The sequence below is a fragment of the Atractosteus spatula genome, chromosome 8 (assembly GCF_055471065.1).
Source record: "Atractosteus spatula isolate fAtrSpa1 chromosome 8, fAtrSpa1.hap1, whole genome shotgun sequence".
Taxonomy (NCBI): domain Eukaryota; kingdom Metazoa; phylum Chordata; class Actinopteri; order Semionotiformes; family Lepisosteidae; genus Atractosteus; species Atractosteus spatula.
Window position 1 is genome coordinate 42,246,686 of NC_142713.1, and position 18,264 is coordinate 42,264,949.

Below are 18,264 nucleotides of genomic sequence, written 5' to 3' on the forward strand. Positions count from 1 at the left end.
ATCCATGCAGCACCGATGTATGGTCTTTGCTCTTTCAGCAACTAATGTTGACACAATGAACTCTAGAAAAGTATTTAAATGCATCGTTCAGAGATCTTAAAGTCAAACCAGCAGGCTTCAGAATCAATGGTAAAACGCAAAGCAGAAGGCACAAGTGGAAGAACTAACCATTTAAAACTGAAGAGGAGCAACGGGATCAACACAAGAAGTTATTATCTCAATTCATTTTTGTTGTGTTGTGAGCTTTCTTATATTAATGACTCAGTTATAATGCATAATGCCAAGTAAGCCTGAGGGTAGCAGCAGAGATGTGACCAGTACTTTTCCTTCACCTTTGTTCTTCAGAAAAAGAAACAATTAAAACATGCTGCCTTTCATTAAAATTTCAAAACGAACTCCCTTTCAAATTGAAACAACAGCAAAGCAGGCATGGTAAACCTTCATATGTCCTGTTTGTCCTGTTAGGAAAGGGAAACAAAATATCACCATCTTTTATGCAAGCTGATTTGGTATTAATTGGAATCATGTTAATGTTTCTGAAATTAAACTAAATTGCCAAAAACAATTAAAAGCACAACAATTATTCTAAACCTTAAGTTTTATAGGCTAAACTTTATATAACTTTATACAACACTCTCAAAAAGGCTAAACTTACTACTTTCATATTCAAATCTCATATTACAAAAATATTTTAATATTAAACATTCTAGAGTTAAATGTAGCTACAAGGAACTATGATATGTCACAGGCAACTATTTCTAAGCATTCAAAGCATCCAGTTTTATTTAACAGTGCAAGTCTACATAACATCTATTAACCAAATTAAAAATGTACAATTATACCCTGTAATATGCATTTCTATTCTACACTACAACTTCAACTTTGACATCTGTTCTAAAAAATTCTATATAGACCATCAAACCTTAACCACACCTTCATATGTGGCAACAGTGATAGAATTTACTTTATATTTAAACCCAGTAATACAATATTAATAAGCAGACATCATTTAAAATATTTAGGTTGGAAGCAGTCACATTAAAATATGTTGACAAAAGCAAATAATGACAACAGCAAGCAGTAACTGAAAAGACAGATGGAAAACAAATGAAGGTTCATTGTTAAATATGCAGATGATACACTTGGCTTTTATTTATATGTTTGAAAAGACTAGTCAACATCCTGAAGTTCAAATTGTAAAGGGATCTCATCACATGTCCCTTGCATTGGGGATTTTACACAACGTGGATTGTTTTATATCAGGTAATATCTTGAGCCTGACTACTTACTAAGACCTAGGGGAATTGTTTATTGACTGCTTTTCTGCAATATTTAAAACTCAGAATGAACACCTGGGAAAGACCAGTCTTAACACCCATCTAGAGTTCTTATTATCTAGTAGGGGTAAACAACCTACGTCACAGGAAATGAATTAGGAGCGCACTTCACCCACTGTGGTGAGACAGGCTATAGGAGATTGGCAAGCATTTTAGAAGTTTTGGGCTTGCTAAAAAACTTTTTTGGGGGGGGGGAATGATGACTGACAGTTTTTGGATACACCTTTTATAATATGCGTTCTTTTGAATCACAACCAACAGGCCTATCAAATTTAAAACAATGCTTCTAAAGGAATTACCTAATCAATTCATGAGAGCACTATAAAGACTGTGACCTCAATTATGCATGCAGCATGTGGTATTCTGTTACATTTTGCTAACAGGCAAGAGTGAATATGAGAACCACCATCAATTATTTAGGGAAATGTAGACCTTTCACTTCCTGAATGGCATTAAACAGAAGATACTGTATGCTGTAAAACTACAAACAAAAAAATAATCACTGTTCTACTTATGAAAGGATCAAGCCTGATAAAATCACATCCATGAACACGTTATTCACCTCAGAGACTAAAACTGTAAAAGACAAGGAAGCTTCTCAACCATTTTGAAAGTCCTACTTCTAATACCAGATCATTACACAACCATATGCTGTGCCAAAGAATGCAGCTAAACCTATTATGACATTGCATGGAATTGCAAGTTGAATCCCACCTCAGCAAGTAAACAATTATGGTAAAGCTGAGTTTAATCACAGCAGATCCTCTCATGACCCATCGCATTACTCCAGATCAAGCATGAAGAGCCATACTGTTGTATAATTGGTATTGAACTGACTAGCATAATCAGTAAATCCTGGTCACATTGTCAATCTGGATAAAATCAGCAGTTAACTTGACTGTACAGTAAATGTAGTGATCTTTGACTGTATAGTAAATATAGTGGTTTATACTGTATGTGCTGTGATTCAAGCAATCTTCCAATAATGGCCTTTGCCAAAGGTTTAACCTTTGTACATTTTTAGCTTTCTTAAAATCACTGAAGTTGTCAACACTTGTTGCTCAAGAACCAAAGGAAATCTTACTTGGTGTCATGCATGGTCAATTTGTTGTCACAACTGAAATCTTTAAATACCCCAGAGTAAGGAAAGCAATTAAAACAATTACTGAAAATACCCAAAACAAATTTGGCATTAAAAGGAGATGGGGAAAATCAAATTAATTACTTTAAAAATGCACCATATAAGAACATGTACTGTGTACATGTGCACATGACCTTGATTAAGTACCTAAACTAAATTGCTTGAGAGTCCACCTCCATCTTCCAGGATTCCAGGAATTTAAGGTACAGATTACTACCCTCCGTGCCAGTAACACAGTACACATCTCTGGCAGTCCACAGCATAGTCCAGCATAGGTCCAGAATACCATATCTTGCACAGCATGAAACATATTCATTAGCAGAAATTATGCTTTCAGAGAAGATTTGATTAGTGTGGCACAAAAGCTTCACAGAAGCAAAAGATGGTGTTTTGTAAGATGCTTACTGTATAATAAGGTCAGAAATTTAAATCAGCAGGAAGTAACAGCAGCACTCCATAACTACTAGGCCAGGGCTTGAACTTTGGGGCTTGAGGGGGATTAAAAGGCACTTCAGTACATAAAATACTTCACTCATCATATACTTGAATGCTAGAGCCAATTTGTTAATTCAATTAAAAGGAATCACATGCACAACTCCAAACAATCACTGAATACCATACCACATAAATTTATGTGGATTTTTACAGTATCCATTCCAAAAAGCAACATAATTAATTTTACCTTGTGTTATTGTCCAGCACTGTACCACAGATTTTGATGGCAACTGTGACTCCAGAATGATGACATTATAGTATCAGCTGTGAAATCTACTGGGTCACACATCAACCTTTTATTATTACAGAATCAATATTGGGCATCTCAAGTACAATTCCCAGAAGCTTTGGTGTCTTCTGATCTAGTTGGTTTAATTATTTAATTGTGTAGTTGTAATATTTCTAACCAGCAGTGTTTAATATGTAACTACATTTAATCAAATAAATGATGTACAAGACCTGAAGTAATACAGTATGTATGACTAAGATTAATCAGTTTAATTGTTAACTGACTATTCAAGTTAGAATAAAAAAACAGAAAACACTAGTCCCTCGTGGAACTGAACTTGACACTCCTTGTCCTTAAATCATGCTTGATTAATTTAATCAAACTGTCATCCCCTGGTTAGAGTTGCAAGTTAGATCTGTTTTCTGTGCTGACTGCACAGGTGCTACCTGTTTATTCACAAAACTATTTTAATCCAAAGATTTCCTGAGTAGAATTTAAAATGAAGTTTGTCACTTCGCCTCCAACTGCAGTGACCCCCGTTGCAAAAGCAGAAAACACTCTTGTAGTTGTTAAAAAATGTAATTTATTCCCTTGCACCACAGGTTACACCACAGCTGAAATGAGACCGATAATAAAGTAAACAGATATCAGAACAAATAGCCCTGCTTTCTATGCAGCAGCCTTCAGAAAATGTGACATAATATTTAAATGTACTGATTGACCTTATATAGTACAAACAAGTTATACACTTACAGTATTAAATATATATAGCACTGTGTATGATGACAAGTTATAGTGAAAACTGAATGTGACCACTTCAGGTAATTGTTTGAGGTCTTCATAGCAGATAAGGAACAGGTAAAGGGTTTATTCCATGCTGAAAAGAAAGGAAACACGTGAGCTCACACTTGAAGAAGGCTCCACAGCCGAAACGTTGTGTTTCCTTTCTTTTCTTTTCAGCATGGAATAAACCTGTTACCTGTTCCTTTGCAGCCTACACATGCTGATGGTAAAATGAACTGGGCTGCACAGATGACACTGGATTTTGAATATTAGTTAGATGTCTCTCTATTGTCAATATAAAAAATATCTTACTCAGGGCTGAGGTATCACATTACTGAGTTTTCACCCTCTTAGGGTCTCATGATAAAAGCTAAATAAAGACATTTAGCCGTCTAACAAAAAATACATTTATGTGTACACAAGTATGCTTCATAATACCATCCATTTTAAATTCATGTTAAAAAAAATAAAAGCACTCTGTTACATAAAAAGTCATGACCATAAAGACACCCAGGCAAATCACACAGACTCTGTTGTGTTACATCACCATCGTAAAACTATTTTAACTGGAAATTTTAACTCTTAACAAGCTTCCTCTCTAAATCTGACTAAACAACAGGACCCTGCAAGTTTATTAAATGAACTAATTTAAGCTGTTATTTTACAATTATTAAAAATAATGTATTCTTATGCTTTGTATAAAACTAATCTTAAGGCTTTTTAGAACAACATTAATTCACCTTAGCCCAAAATAAAACTCTCTTGAACACTGCATGAGATGAATCTGCATTTCACAAGTATCAAAAAAAGGAAAAGACAGCAGATTGAGTTTAGATCGTCTCATCAAGGACTTTCCAGGACCTCAGCTGAAAAACAACAAAGTGCAAAGCAAGTCTCACTACACACAGTCAGTATTGTCACTAATTTTGACAATGGTTAATTTTGTGCGATTACTGCAAATGCCCTGTATTTGTCATAATAATAGATTAAAGCACAAACTATAACAAATTAAAGCTTGTCAAAGGAGCAGTGGGATGTGCTTACAATACAACAGTTGGTAACCTTGGTTTGGAACAGAAGAATTTTAGCAATCTTTTGCTGTAAAGGATGTGTCTGCATTTTCACAGAAAAAAAGTAGCAAAGCTGAAAATTCTTTCTTGCATTCAAACCGGTGGAGATCTGCAATAATGTGGAATCTTAGGCAGGAAGGAAGTGGATCTACATTAACCTCATCTCATAAGCAATCTTGTGTCAATGCTAACATTAGGCCAGTGACTTGGTGAACCACATCCTGCTCTTAAAGGCTCTTTGATAAAAGCCATACTATTCACAGCTAGAATAAGTAATCAATATGGTTCAGAATAATGCACATCAAATTACATTCATCATAAAAATTAAAAGGAAAATTACAGTAAAAAATGTAAGATATGAATAGTAAATGACCATCACCTTTTCACCATACTCCACAAGTACAACTTTTAATGAATAAAGAGAATAAAGTTAAGAAAAATTGAATTGTTCAGTTGCTGCAGAGGTTCATAAGACCAGCTGTTTTAGTTTTGGAGGCTGATTGGGAGGCTTTCCTTTTCATACAGAAAAAATATAAAGGCCTTGTAAATCAGTTTTAGTATGGAGACAGTAATCTATATATCATAAATTAAATTAAGATTAATATTCCAAACCAAAATTTAATTCATAGCACTGAAAATGTAATTCTTAGATGGATCACATCAAGGCTTTTCATCTTAATGTAGTTGGTGGACTAATGAATAGATAAGAGACAGGAGGGGAGAGATGGAGAAACACAAACGCCACTTTAAAAAATGAAACAACAGAATAATCCAAGCAAAAAGGGAAAAGCTCTGCTGTAGATCTGTTCAAACATTTTCGATTCAGCCACATTAACCACTACCCTACTTTTTGCACTTTGTTGCAGCCAGGATTTCTGGCAATGCTCATTTCAAAAGTCTTTTCTGAACCGGCTGCCAGTTCACACAGTGTTCCTCAGTGCCTTCGGTGAGAACATGACTGCTTGCTTTGAGTTCCTGCCAGATTCCCAGATGAACAATGTTTGCAGCTAACACAGGAAGAAAAAAAGTTATTTCCTAATAAGACGGAGCCTCCCTTGGTGTTTTCTGTGAATGGACTATAACTGTAATGCTGTACAGTAACTTGCTGGATGCTTTAAATGCATGTCCTATTTAGTTATGTAAGTAAACCATTTGCATATTGCTCTACAAAGCCACAACACTTTCTCACATCATGTGCATGGTTAACCATGCCTATCTAAGCTGCAGAAAAATGGTGACTATAGACCTTTCATGAAACAAAAGATTGGGAAAGAATCCCTGATTGTGTACCATGTATCACGTTACATTATGCGCATTTCCCATGGCTATTAAATATCATCTATTGCTCAGCTGAGGAAACACCATTTCTCTACATCAGCAGGAAACGTTAAGTGCCATAAGGTAAATTTCCTGTAACACCAGCTGAAGCCCCAGCATGTTCAAAATGACAATAACGTTTTATGATATTAGTCTGTCTTTGTTCTTACTATAAATACATATTAAATCACCACGGTGGACAAAATCATGCCCTGAAAATGTTCTTCGTTTCCACTTCCATTTGCCTGGCATAGCTACGTATCGTATTATTCTGATGTGATTAAAACACATCAACACGTGGATAAACATGTCCAACTTGAATAATCCCTCTCTCTACGTCTTCACTGCATCTAAGACAACTGCAAAGCATCTGGCAGGGATATATGCAGTATGGAATACAAAATGGCCCCTGCATGCCCAATATTTTAAAAAATGTTTTATTAATGTTTTGGAAAGATCCAGTATTGATAAATATATATAAAAATGTTTATAAATTGTCTCAGACAGCTCCTAAATTTAAAAATGGGGAAGGAAAGTATAATATGTCTTGTTTAACTGTTCATGTGTAACAACATTTCAAGTAACAAAAAAAAATCTTAATAAGCACAAAGTCTGAGTGTTGAGTGTTAAAAGCCCATAAAGGTGCAAGATATCTGTAAAACAGCGTGTTTCAACATGTCCAAAACTGGTGTAGGACAAAATTCCCCTGCCACAATACTAATAAACTAAATAGTTAATGATGAAGGAGCAATTCCTATCTTGAAAATGCATTTCCAAATAAAATTACAAATTACAACTATAGAGATGTCTCTTAAGTGAATAAATACCTGTGCTCTACAGTGCACAGTATTCGATGGAATTTACAGATTACCATCTGGGTTCCCCATTCCTGTTCCCAATCTCTTATAAATTTGTCCTAATTTGTTCCCACTGGTTTTTGAATGCCATTACTGCTTCCCTGTCCATTGAAAGCATTTTAATGGGAGTCTTTTTTGACCCACTTTGAAATGAATTGAAAGGCACATCCACAAGACAGACAGTGGAACCTTGGAAAAGTTCATTCTCATGTAGAATGAAATACATTTAAAAAACTAAAATATTAAATGATCAAAAAGTACCAACATCCAAACTATTGATTTTCAGTAAATGATTTTATCTTTTGAGGGTTGCATAGAACTGGAATCTAACCTAACAATTACAGGGCACAAGGCAGGACTACAGACTGAACCGAATGCCAGCCTATCACAGAGCACAGTCAGATGCAGATGGAGGGAACGTTTGAGAAGCTAATTAATCTGAAAGGTATGTCATTGAATCGTGGGAGGAAACAAGAGGTAAGGTACACATTGCCCAAGTAACAAGTTTTTGTAATGAACTTCAGTTTACTATAAATGACTTCTTATTCCTGGTGATAGTTATTTTAAACTTACAAGGCCTAAAAACTCCTTTTATGTGTAATCATTAGTGTTAGATAATTGTAAATTATTCTTCAATATTGTGTTAAGTTTCACTTTATGATATTATATGCAATGTAATATGTTATATTAGCACAAGACATGTCCACTTTACACAAAGAAGTGTGTGAAAGAGAAGCTGTAGGAGATGATAAATTACCTGGGACACCTATACATCTTGTCAGGTTTTTAACAATAACTTAGAATGCAACTAATAACTAGCACTAATGCAAAAACAGATCCTGTTATCCATCATATAGCACCCACCAAAATCAGCTTGGTTGGTCACACCACACTGAAATTTTGCAATATGGTAAATTATGAGTCTGTACCAGAAAAAAAGGAAACAAGCTATGTTGCAAATAAAATTAACAAAAAATCTTGCCTTTCAAAATCAATTCGATTACATGTTTTGTGAGCCACCCATACGTGTGGATTTCAAGATGTCATGTATTAACACTAAGCCTATCTACACAATAAGTACTGAATACACGAAAGTAAGAATTTCATAACACATCTATTACAGTTATACAACAACCTTCATCAACAGGTGTGGATGGGGAGTCACAGTATGAAATGTACTCCATTAACCGAAGGGAAAAAATCAAATATGTTCTTTGTCAAAGTATTGATTTGCAATTGTTAAACTCACCACAACTGAAGATTAATTCTAACGTCTAAATGCACTGTTTTTCCTTCTCTCCCCAGCACAAAATAATTGCTTCAAAACAAATAAGACCACAGCATTATTTTTAAGGTTCATGTTTTATGAATTATTTTCAAGGCAGTAAAAACACACTATTATGAGTAGTCTTCAGTCTGATTCTTACATTCCACATTTATTTATGCATTTAAAGGTGAATGTTCTTTCATTCTCTATTAAACAGGGGTCATTCCCTACATATTACATATTCCTTGGAACTTTACAGAAGACCACCCCTTGAACAAAAAGTATTTATCTTAAGTAGGTACTGCTTGAGGATATCTACAGTACATACAAAAGCTCCATAATGATACCAAGGTATCCAAAGACACAATTTTAACTTTGCAATGATGACACTTCTTTTGAAGTGGATTAGTTACACACTCTGCAAGTTATTTAATGTCCTTGTTTTTGCCTTTTTGTCTTGGAACAGACGTTCTATTCATCTTAGTATTCCCTAGTAGGAATCAGTGTTTCTACACTAACACACTACACAAGATACGTGAACCAGGGCTCATCAGGAAGCTAGAGAAGAAGAAAAGAGAGAGACTACTCCCATGACTTATGACTTCTTTTTCATAGTAAGAAAAGTATTATGGCTTTTGCACCTTATTTTACATAAGTATTCAGACAAACAGCTAAATAAAATACATGAAAAATAAGAGAAAAATCCCTTTTCTCTCAAGCTCACAGTTTGCAGAGCTCTATTAAAGTTACACTTCTAAAAGGGGTGACATTTTTCAATAACTATAACATCCATTTAACATTATAATTAAGACAGGATATTTCTACCTACTGGTATGGTGACAATAAACCATGAAGTGTGTCCTTAACCCTTTACAGCCTGTAGAGACATGAAAGTCCTGTCAGTAGAAAAAAGTCTATGAACTCTGAATCTGGGCTACGGGCCCAGTAGGAATGCAAAGTAATGTCAACAGACATGAGAAAGCTGAATTGAGGTAGACACTGGCCAGCATTCATCTCCCAAAGAGCCACTAAGAAACTAAATCTAGGGCACATTTGAGGTGTACACTATGCAAAATCTTTTGCAAAAAAGAAAAGGAAAGGAATTTTTTCAGTTTCACTACACATTAAATAAAATACATTTTTACTGAAGTTGAGTCATTGTAGAAGGATCACTATTCTATTAATGTATCTCCCTTGTCATTTTCTTGCCTATAAATATATTGTTTTACAACAACTAAAGCAAATTTCAGTTATTTTTAAGGTTAATGAGAAGCCTGTGCAAACATGCACTCTTAATTCATTTGTAGTTGTTTACAACTAGACTAACTTGCTCATCTAGATCATAGTGATTAGACATGCATCAGGTGAGAAAACAGGAAAAGTCAAAATCTAGCACGTATTTGTGTCATTCAGATTATATGGTCATTGTAAATGGAGAGGAATAGCATGCTACTAGCAGGTCTCCCAATTTTAGACATGCAAGGTGTGTAACGAGACTATTTGAAATCTCAGAAGATGCTGCCAAGCAACTGCAATCAGATTTGACTTGATACTACGTGGAAGACACAGAGTAATAACTGCCCAGGAAAATTGCACACATACTTCCTGAATATTGCAGGATTAGATCCAGTACTGCCTTGTGACATCTACATGAAAGAGGTACTGTATTCATCCTTACCAGGTTGTAAAATAAACATATATTCCAGACATATGAGGTTTTGCTAGCCAACATGTCTGCTGGAATTAGATCTAATGAGCTGACGAGCTTTTCTTTGATAAATCAAGATATAAACCTCATCAAGTGTGGACGGATACCTCTGGGATATCACTGGACATCAGCATACAAAACCCTTGCTTGAACAGGAGCTCACTGAAGCATGGAATTTTATTGTCCAAGGTCAGAACTGAGCTATGATTAGGGCAATGAGGTGCTGATGCAACAAGATCTTTTCTGGAAGAGATGGAAATAAGTGGTAATAAAAGTGTGACTTCCTCACCTGAAAACACCCAAACAGGAGGCACTGAAACAGCCAGCATAAGGTTTAATGTAAAATAAGCTAAGTAACCATTTATTTGTAAAGAAGTGAGGCATAGTAAAAATACAGGACAATGATTTACTAGTGAAAGAAAAAAGAAGAGAATAGAGAATACAGTATATTACATGCTAAACGTAAAAATATTCCAAGAAACTAGGGAGAGGACTGAAGTGAGTAAAGGTGGCTTCTTTGGTAAGGAAATTATTTGCAATAAGTCTCTTGATAATGGTATGTAAATATTTGCTTGCTGCATTATCTTGTTTTGCTGATCAGCAGTGGAACTGCAGAAAGAAGAACATAAAAAAGAAAAGAGCTGGTGGGGAGATCAAGCTCTTGCTGACAACGCTGCAGGCTCCCAGACAACTGTCAGGTCTCAGGAGTGCCTGTGGCACCACAAGAGGAGAACACCAAACTCAAATCCATCCATATCCCCGTGGTGTCCAGACATATTGTTTCTATAACAGTGAACTAGTTAACAGCAGGATTGATTTAGCCTACAACTTCAAGAAATGTCAGAACTACAGCTCAACCTTAACTATGAATATGCACCTTTACTGTCTGGAGTCGAATGGAGAGTCCTACCTATTTTTAAGAGCAATCCTTCAGATGAGCTTGTTTCATAAAAGTTAAAAAACTTATGGCTCACATTACAAATTATCATTGTGGGTTACAATATACCTAAAGAAGACCTTTTCCACTACATTATCTGTTTGTCTACCATTTATTCCATCAATGTTGTTCCAGAGTCTAAGAAGCAAAAGTATAATAGTCTATGATGGTGAGCAAGTATTCAGTTGATGGTTTAGTAGAATATTTGAGTACACAACAAATTATCTACAAAAATAGACTTTCCTTCTCAAGTCAACCTTAGTGATTAAAATATACCTCTATGTTAATAAAAGACAGCAAAATACAAAGCTTCTTATAAATGTCCCGGAAGGACCTTGGTATTGAAACAGAGTGGTAACAAATTATGTTGTTCATCCACAATGATACTACTCTTGGTTCAGGCAGTTCTACATTGCTGAAGTACAGAATAAGCAGCCTTTATACTTCTTGTTGAGACATGACTTATTACTCTAAACGTCAAACACGTTTACATTATTTATGATTATTTATAATATGTATGTATCATCATTAATTATGATTAATTATTAAGAAACATTACAGACTCCCATGAATCCATTGATGAGTTTTAACACATACCAGACAGAAAATAGGACAATAATCAGATGTACTCAGACTTCAGAGCAATCTGAACTAGAACCAAATTATCCAACCACCTGTAAACAATTTTATGAGAAACTCAAAAAATTCAAATCTTCAGTAAAAAAATAAATAAATAAGAAGGCATTTCATTAACTTCCATAAACAGGTGAAAACTGAATGCTTCATAAAGAATTTGGGCTGATATAGGATTTTAAAGCATAATATACTGTAACTTGCTGATACAGTATTTGAAAAGAACAAGTATCCATGTTATGCTGCAAGTTTTTGAATGACAGCCTCTGAAATGAAAAAAAAAATATGCTAAAGGTTGTAATCTTCATTTTATCGTACACATGCAAAATACTAGTTAAGGTACTTAAATTGCAATACAAATGCTCCCTTTGGCGGAGATGACTGCACAAATAAGGATTAAATCCAAACAATACTGCACCATTACCTGGGAGCACTGTGCTCCATGCAAAAAACCCACAGAGAATGCAGCCTTGGTTGTCTCTTTTCACTGTACACTAGAGACTGCCATGAGTTACCCAGCTCTGCAGTGCTGCTACCTGCATCATTAGAACCTGGCTAACATATAATTCTCTAGGTCTATTGTATGCCTTACTATTTGTCACTGATACTGTACATCTCAAGGTCTGAAATAAAGAGAAAAGGACCCTTATACTCCCAGAGGTCTAATCAATTCATCCAAGTCTTAATTGAAATGTCTCCATATACCTTTTGAGAAGATCCAAAGCTTGTTACTTCTATAATAAACAGTAAATTAATATCTGCAGCACAGTTTTTCCCACAGGCTAAACAGACAGCCACTTAACCAGATTGCCAAGAGCATGCTAATTCTTGTACAACCATTGTGCAACTTGAAAAGCATATTGCTCGAGCTCAGAAGACAAAGAGCATGTTGAAAGAAGCTTCTATTACAAGTGTTTTGTAAAACAGGAGCCTTTACTCCAGCCCTGCTTCAATATACACATTTTTAATAAAGGGACTAGGTAATTAGCCAGGCTGCTGAAAAAGATATCTGTATACTACGATTTTTCAAATTAGAAAATGAAAAATCAAAAAATGATCATCACAAAGCCATATAAAAGACCATATGAACAACATTCTCATTTGTATTTCATTTCCTGTTGTCTTTATCAGGTTTTGAGAAAAACAGAGAATGAAATTACAGCAAGACATTTTTGACCTTCTTAAAAACTGCACCACGTATTCAGGTATCTTCTTAATATGTGTATTAACATATAATATTTTTCCCCATGATAACCATAGAATGCACATGCTGAACTTAAAAATAAACACAACATCCCAAATACAGTCTATTAAAGTCAACACTGAATACATGCAAAGCAGAAAAGCATTTTTTTTGTCTCAAAGACAATATGGTTTAGTCAACTTTCACCCATGGGAAAAAAAAATCTGTTTTATAATAAGATACGTTGGGACTTAGGGACATAATATGATGGTTAATGAGACCACTGCAAAAGAAAACAGAATAATGTTTAAATGTATTTGTCTGACAACCAATTATACAGCTAAACATTTTACTGGAGAAATTTGAGTGAAGTTCCTCACTCAATGGTACAACAGCAGTGGCTACTGACCCCAGAACCTTCCACCTAAAAATGTGCAACAACATTAAGAACTATGAAAAGAGTTGCAACTGTGTGATTTACTCAGTAATAGTAGCACTGTGAATATGCAGATACTGTACATACTGCGTGTACAGTACAATATAATATAATGCCCTAATCACCTTACACTACCAACTAAATGTAAACAATTCAGCTCAGTTTATATTGTACAAGCAGGTATTAGTATATAAATTGATTTGTAAATAAATTGCAAAGTTACAACTCAAGTTCTCAAGGACCGAAATGAAAATAAAGAGAAATGCTGCACATTTTTATGTGGTGGAGTACAGGTACTGTATATACTAAAATACACTATCCAAATCTGTGGCAGCAGAGAACAGTCAGAGTATCTCTGTTTCACATTTATAACTGTAAGAGCTTAAATAAATAGCATTTAGTACTTACGCAAGAAGTGTTTTTCCAGTAAGGCAATTTCAAGATGACCCTTGATCTCATTTAGCCTCTCAGATTCTGTTCTCTGGAAATCTTGGATTGCTGAAGCCATAGCAAGAGTTCCTGTACCAGCCTAAACACAGAGACAAAGGAAAAAAATGAAATATTAATGAAATTGGGCAGCTAGACAGCCTAAATACAGACACATACTGAAATGTGAATATCGGCATGCATAAGAACTAAGAAAGAAACTTACAGATTCCTTGGTTTGCACCTCTAAAAGATTAAAACAAACCCTTTATAATCTTCTCATATTTCTGCAATGAGTCAATTGCTCAAATGCAGACATGCTACAAATTTTCTTGACAGCTCTGTAAACTAGCTATTCATATGCGATGAACAGAGATCTGCACTGAGCTAACTGTTCTATAACAACAAAAAGAACATGCAGACAAAGAAAGATTCTTAACCAAGCCTACTGTAAGAGTTACAGTGGTGTAAAATCAGAACATTTTGGAGTATCAGTTCTTTCTCAGTATAAACCACAGCATTTTAAGGTTCCTTGCTGCTTCACAATGAATCACCACAGCTCTATGCTGAGCAAGGGAGGGAGCCAGTGAGAATGCTGCAGGGATATACCATAAGTCATTGTCCAAGAAAAACAAATGTTACCAAACAGGTTATTTTACTTTAAAATCGAGCCATAGCTCCTGCATTTTCATTGGTTTAATGTAAAAAAAATATATAAAAAGAGGGAGGTACTCTTTACAGTATTTTAAAGAAAACGAATCTTAAAATAGGCACGGATCACGTGGCTGCTTACTAAAGAACAGATAGCAGGGAGCTGCATTCTCTTACATCTGCAGCATGGAAGCAATGCAGCACAATCAAGTCAGGGATATTAAACACAATGGTCAACCATTATAGACTAAACAAAAAGGAATTAGTCAGCACAAGCTTTCAGATGAAATACAGCAAGATATAAGTAAAACACACTTATATATCAAATTCTGGTATATAGTGAACAAGAAAAACCTAAGGTCCCTAACTGCAGTTTATGTTGTGAGCTTTCTAAATACTAACAATGAAATAATTTTTTTCAGATTTAAAATCAAACCATTAAATTTCTACTGAGAATTTCTCATTTTGTTTTACCTACATTTACTTCTAACACTGAATTTAGGGCAGCATAGTGGCACAGTGTTTAGGATTGCTTCCTCCCAGACCTTAGGTTCAATTCCTAGGGAGACATCTGCATAGAGTTTGTATGTCCTCCTCATGTTTGCATGGGTTTCCTACAGGTGCTTTGCTTTACTCCCACAGTCCAAAGTCATGCTGAAAGCTTCATTGGCTTCTGGGAAAACCGGCCCTGGTGTGAGTATGTGTGTTTGTGTCTGTGTGTGCCCAAGGATGGACTGGTGTCCCACTAGGGTGTATCCTGTCTCGCGCCTGTTGCTTGCAGTGACAGGCTCCAGCTGCCCTGCAGTAATGTACTGAGTAAAGCTCTTAGAAAATGGATAAAAGGATGTTTAATATTTAATTGAATTACGCATTCATAAATACGACTGATTCACCATACTTATAAACTGTATTCCTCCCTTTATTTTACATCTACAAAATTGAAATTGACAGCTAAATTGAAATTGATTAGCTATTGAACTACTCACTACCTTAAATTTAACTTTTTACAGGAAAAAAGCAGCCCTTTCCATAGCAACATCACTTTTATCAAGAGAGCTGACCAGAAAGTCTTAAGTCTCTTTAAAGGAATCTGCATACAGTATTGGGCTGAAAGAAGACATGGTCAAAGCTCACACAACTGGAACTTTGCAAAATCAGAACTATATTCAGAACATCACAGATCTACCAGGATCTTGTAAAGGCACTACAAAAACCAAGCACCCATATTATTGATATCTCCCATGTTTTATCAATGTTAGATGGCCATGTTAAACAGTAGCACCAGAAAAACATAATTTGTTTCTTAAAACAACTAAAAAGGATTGTAAGTGATCATTTTGTTCATGACCATGTTATAAAAAAAGTATTGTTGGTTCTCCAGTTTTGACTTCTAAGCATCAATTCCTTTCATAGTTGTTTTTATAGTCTTTCAAATGTTAAGTAGATTAGCTTCCAGAAAACAGGAACTCTGCATGCTCCAGCAACTGCTGATCAATGTTACCAATTATTTGATCAAAACATTGGAAAACTTCACAGATTACAGCTTGTTAACTTGCATTATAGAGTAACAGTGTTTTCTAGATTTATTCATATTCCTGAATTAATTAAAACCTGAATATCCAAGCATTTGAGTTGTACAACTTTCCTTATTCTCTGGCACAGTCCTAACAATTTGATATACAACAATTTGCTAATAATAAAATAACACAAAACAAGACACTTACAACATTTACACTATATGCAGAACACTGCATCCTAGAGGCCTATTTTCAATAGACCCAGAAACCCAGATGCTAGCTCTTATAACTTTAAAGCATATGCAATACCTTGACAGTCCAACAAGAGGAATACCCTGAAACCTTAAATAAAAGAATATGACCCAGCACTATATGGATCTGTATCTACTGTACTCTTGCAGCACAAATGCCAAAAAGTGAAAGAAAATCTCTCTCCCTCTCTTAGACATCCATCGAACTACGAAAGAACACCTTTAGCCTAAGGATTTCACAATAAGGAAAACTGGAATATCCCAAAAAACTTAGCAAAAATCTAATCTCTAAAACTGTAGATCTTGTATCACATGATGTTTTTTGTTCCTATCTCATTGGTGGTATGAATAAATCTGAAGGACACTGTACATAGTAGTAATGCTTTTGAAAATGTAACAAACTACTAACATTTAACAGCACCACTAACAGTAAAGTCTTACTGTGGTTAAGGCTTAAAAAGCGATTGCTGCACAACTAATCTTTATTTAAGAAATATAGATATGATTTGGACTTTAATTAAATTAGTTTCTAATTAAGAAGAAACAGAAGAAGACACTATTGTCTGATATATGCCCATGAAGTAATTATACCCAAATTTTCACTTCTTTAATTTTACAAAATAAAATGTTTAAAAAAAGTTGCTATTGACATCCAGCCTTTCAATACATAAGGAACTTGAAACACTATAATGCCTTCTGAGCATGAGTTTTTTTTAATTCATTTTTTATACTTTCTCCACTGATGTCAGTGGTATCTCCTCCCTGTTTCATTTAAATATGTTGATTTAAAATCAACACAAAAGGTAAGCTTAAACAAATACTCAAGGGAAGATGACTAAGTCCCTTCAAAAACAAAAAAAAAAGATTCAATGTGACAAATCTTCACATACGAGACTGAATACTGAAATGCACTGAAATCCAACATAATTGCATTACACTGCATGTACAGAAAACCTATGCAAGCATGAAATGATCATCAATTAATTCAAAGAATAAATAAACTATATTACATAACAGATATATAGTTGTGCATCTGCCTAGAAAATAGCCAAAATTAAAAGACAAAAAGTTGAGATGCAATCAGATTCTATTGCCCATGTCAGCTATTTTGAGCTGCAACAATTATTCCAAAATCCCATTGCTAGAAATAGCAGAAGATTGAACACAAATGGTTTTAACTACAAATGCTCCTAAGGATTTAAATTGATTATTACATCAATCTACACGTTAAAATATCCTGTATGCTATCTGGTGAAATTGCTACTGATATAGTGGCGGACATTTTCTTATTTGTGTGCGACCAATGACAATACTGCAAAAAAAGTTTGTGTTTGCATTTTAACAAATACATTTTTTTTCATAAATGAAAATATGAAGGCTATATGTTGGATTTGACAGGATAACATGACCGTGTTCAAAGACTATGATCTCTATAGACATTTTACAATGAAGCATGGTAATTATGGCAGGTGCTTAACAGCTCAGGAATGAGCAAGGAAAGCTGAGAACCTTGCTGTGAACTTAATTTCAGCAAAATGTTTTTGTGAGACAAGTGGCATTTCAAAAAGCAGCTACAAGGGCAAGTTTTATGTTAGAGCATTTAAGAGCACTTAAAATAAAATGCTTGCTAAAGCTAATCAAAGAATGCATGGTCAAATCTTCTGGCATGCTGTTCTCTGCACCCAAATAAACTTAAAGAGCATTAGTTTGTCACAAAGAACTATTACTTGCCATGCAGAAGTAAAATTTGGCTTCTAAGTTGAACAATAAAGTGCAGTGCTTTATGTTATGAATTAGCTCTTGCAGACAGCACTGAATCAAGGACACAGCACAGCTCTCAATCTTTATTATTAATGGCAAATATGAAACTACCAAGGAATTCTTTTCAGAAAAATCAACTAAAGGAACAACAAAGGCACTTGATTTATAAGAGAATGGGTCTGGCTGCCTTTTGCACTATACTAAACATCTAGAGGGCACTCAGCAGAAGTTGTTCACACTGTAGTGAGAATAGTGAATTATGTAA

At 34.8% G+C, this 18,264-nt stretch overlaps 1 protein-coding gene across 3 annotated transcripts in view; it reads right to left on the reverse strand.

Moving 5' to 3' along the window:
- Window positions 1–18,264, reverse strand: part of gramd4a (GRAM domain containing 4a) — a 76,378-nt gene that overhangs the window by 40,321 nt on the left and 17,793 nt on the right. For 2 of the 3 annotated variants that reach the window (XM_088923737.1, XM_088923739.1), the window contains one exon: window positions 13,802–13,922. In XM_088923737.1, coding sequence (XP_088779863.1) covers window positions 13,802–13,922 — 121 coding nt within the window. Of the gene's footprint in view, window positions 1–13,801; window positions 13,923–14,045; window positions 14,116–18,264 lie in introns of those variants that run through there. The other variant, XM_088923738.1, reaches the window with a different exon arrangement.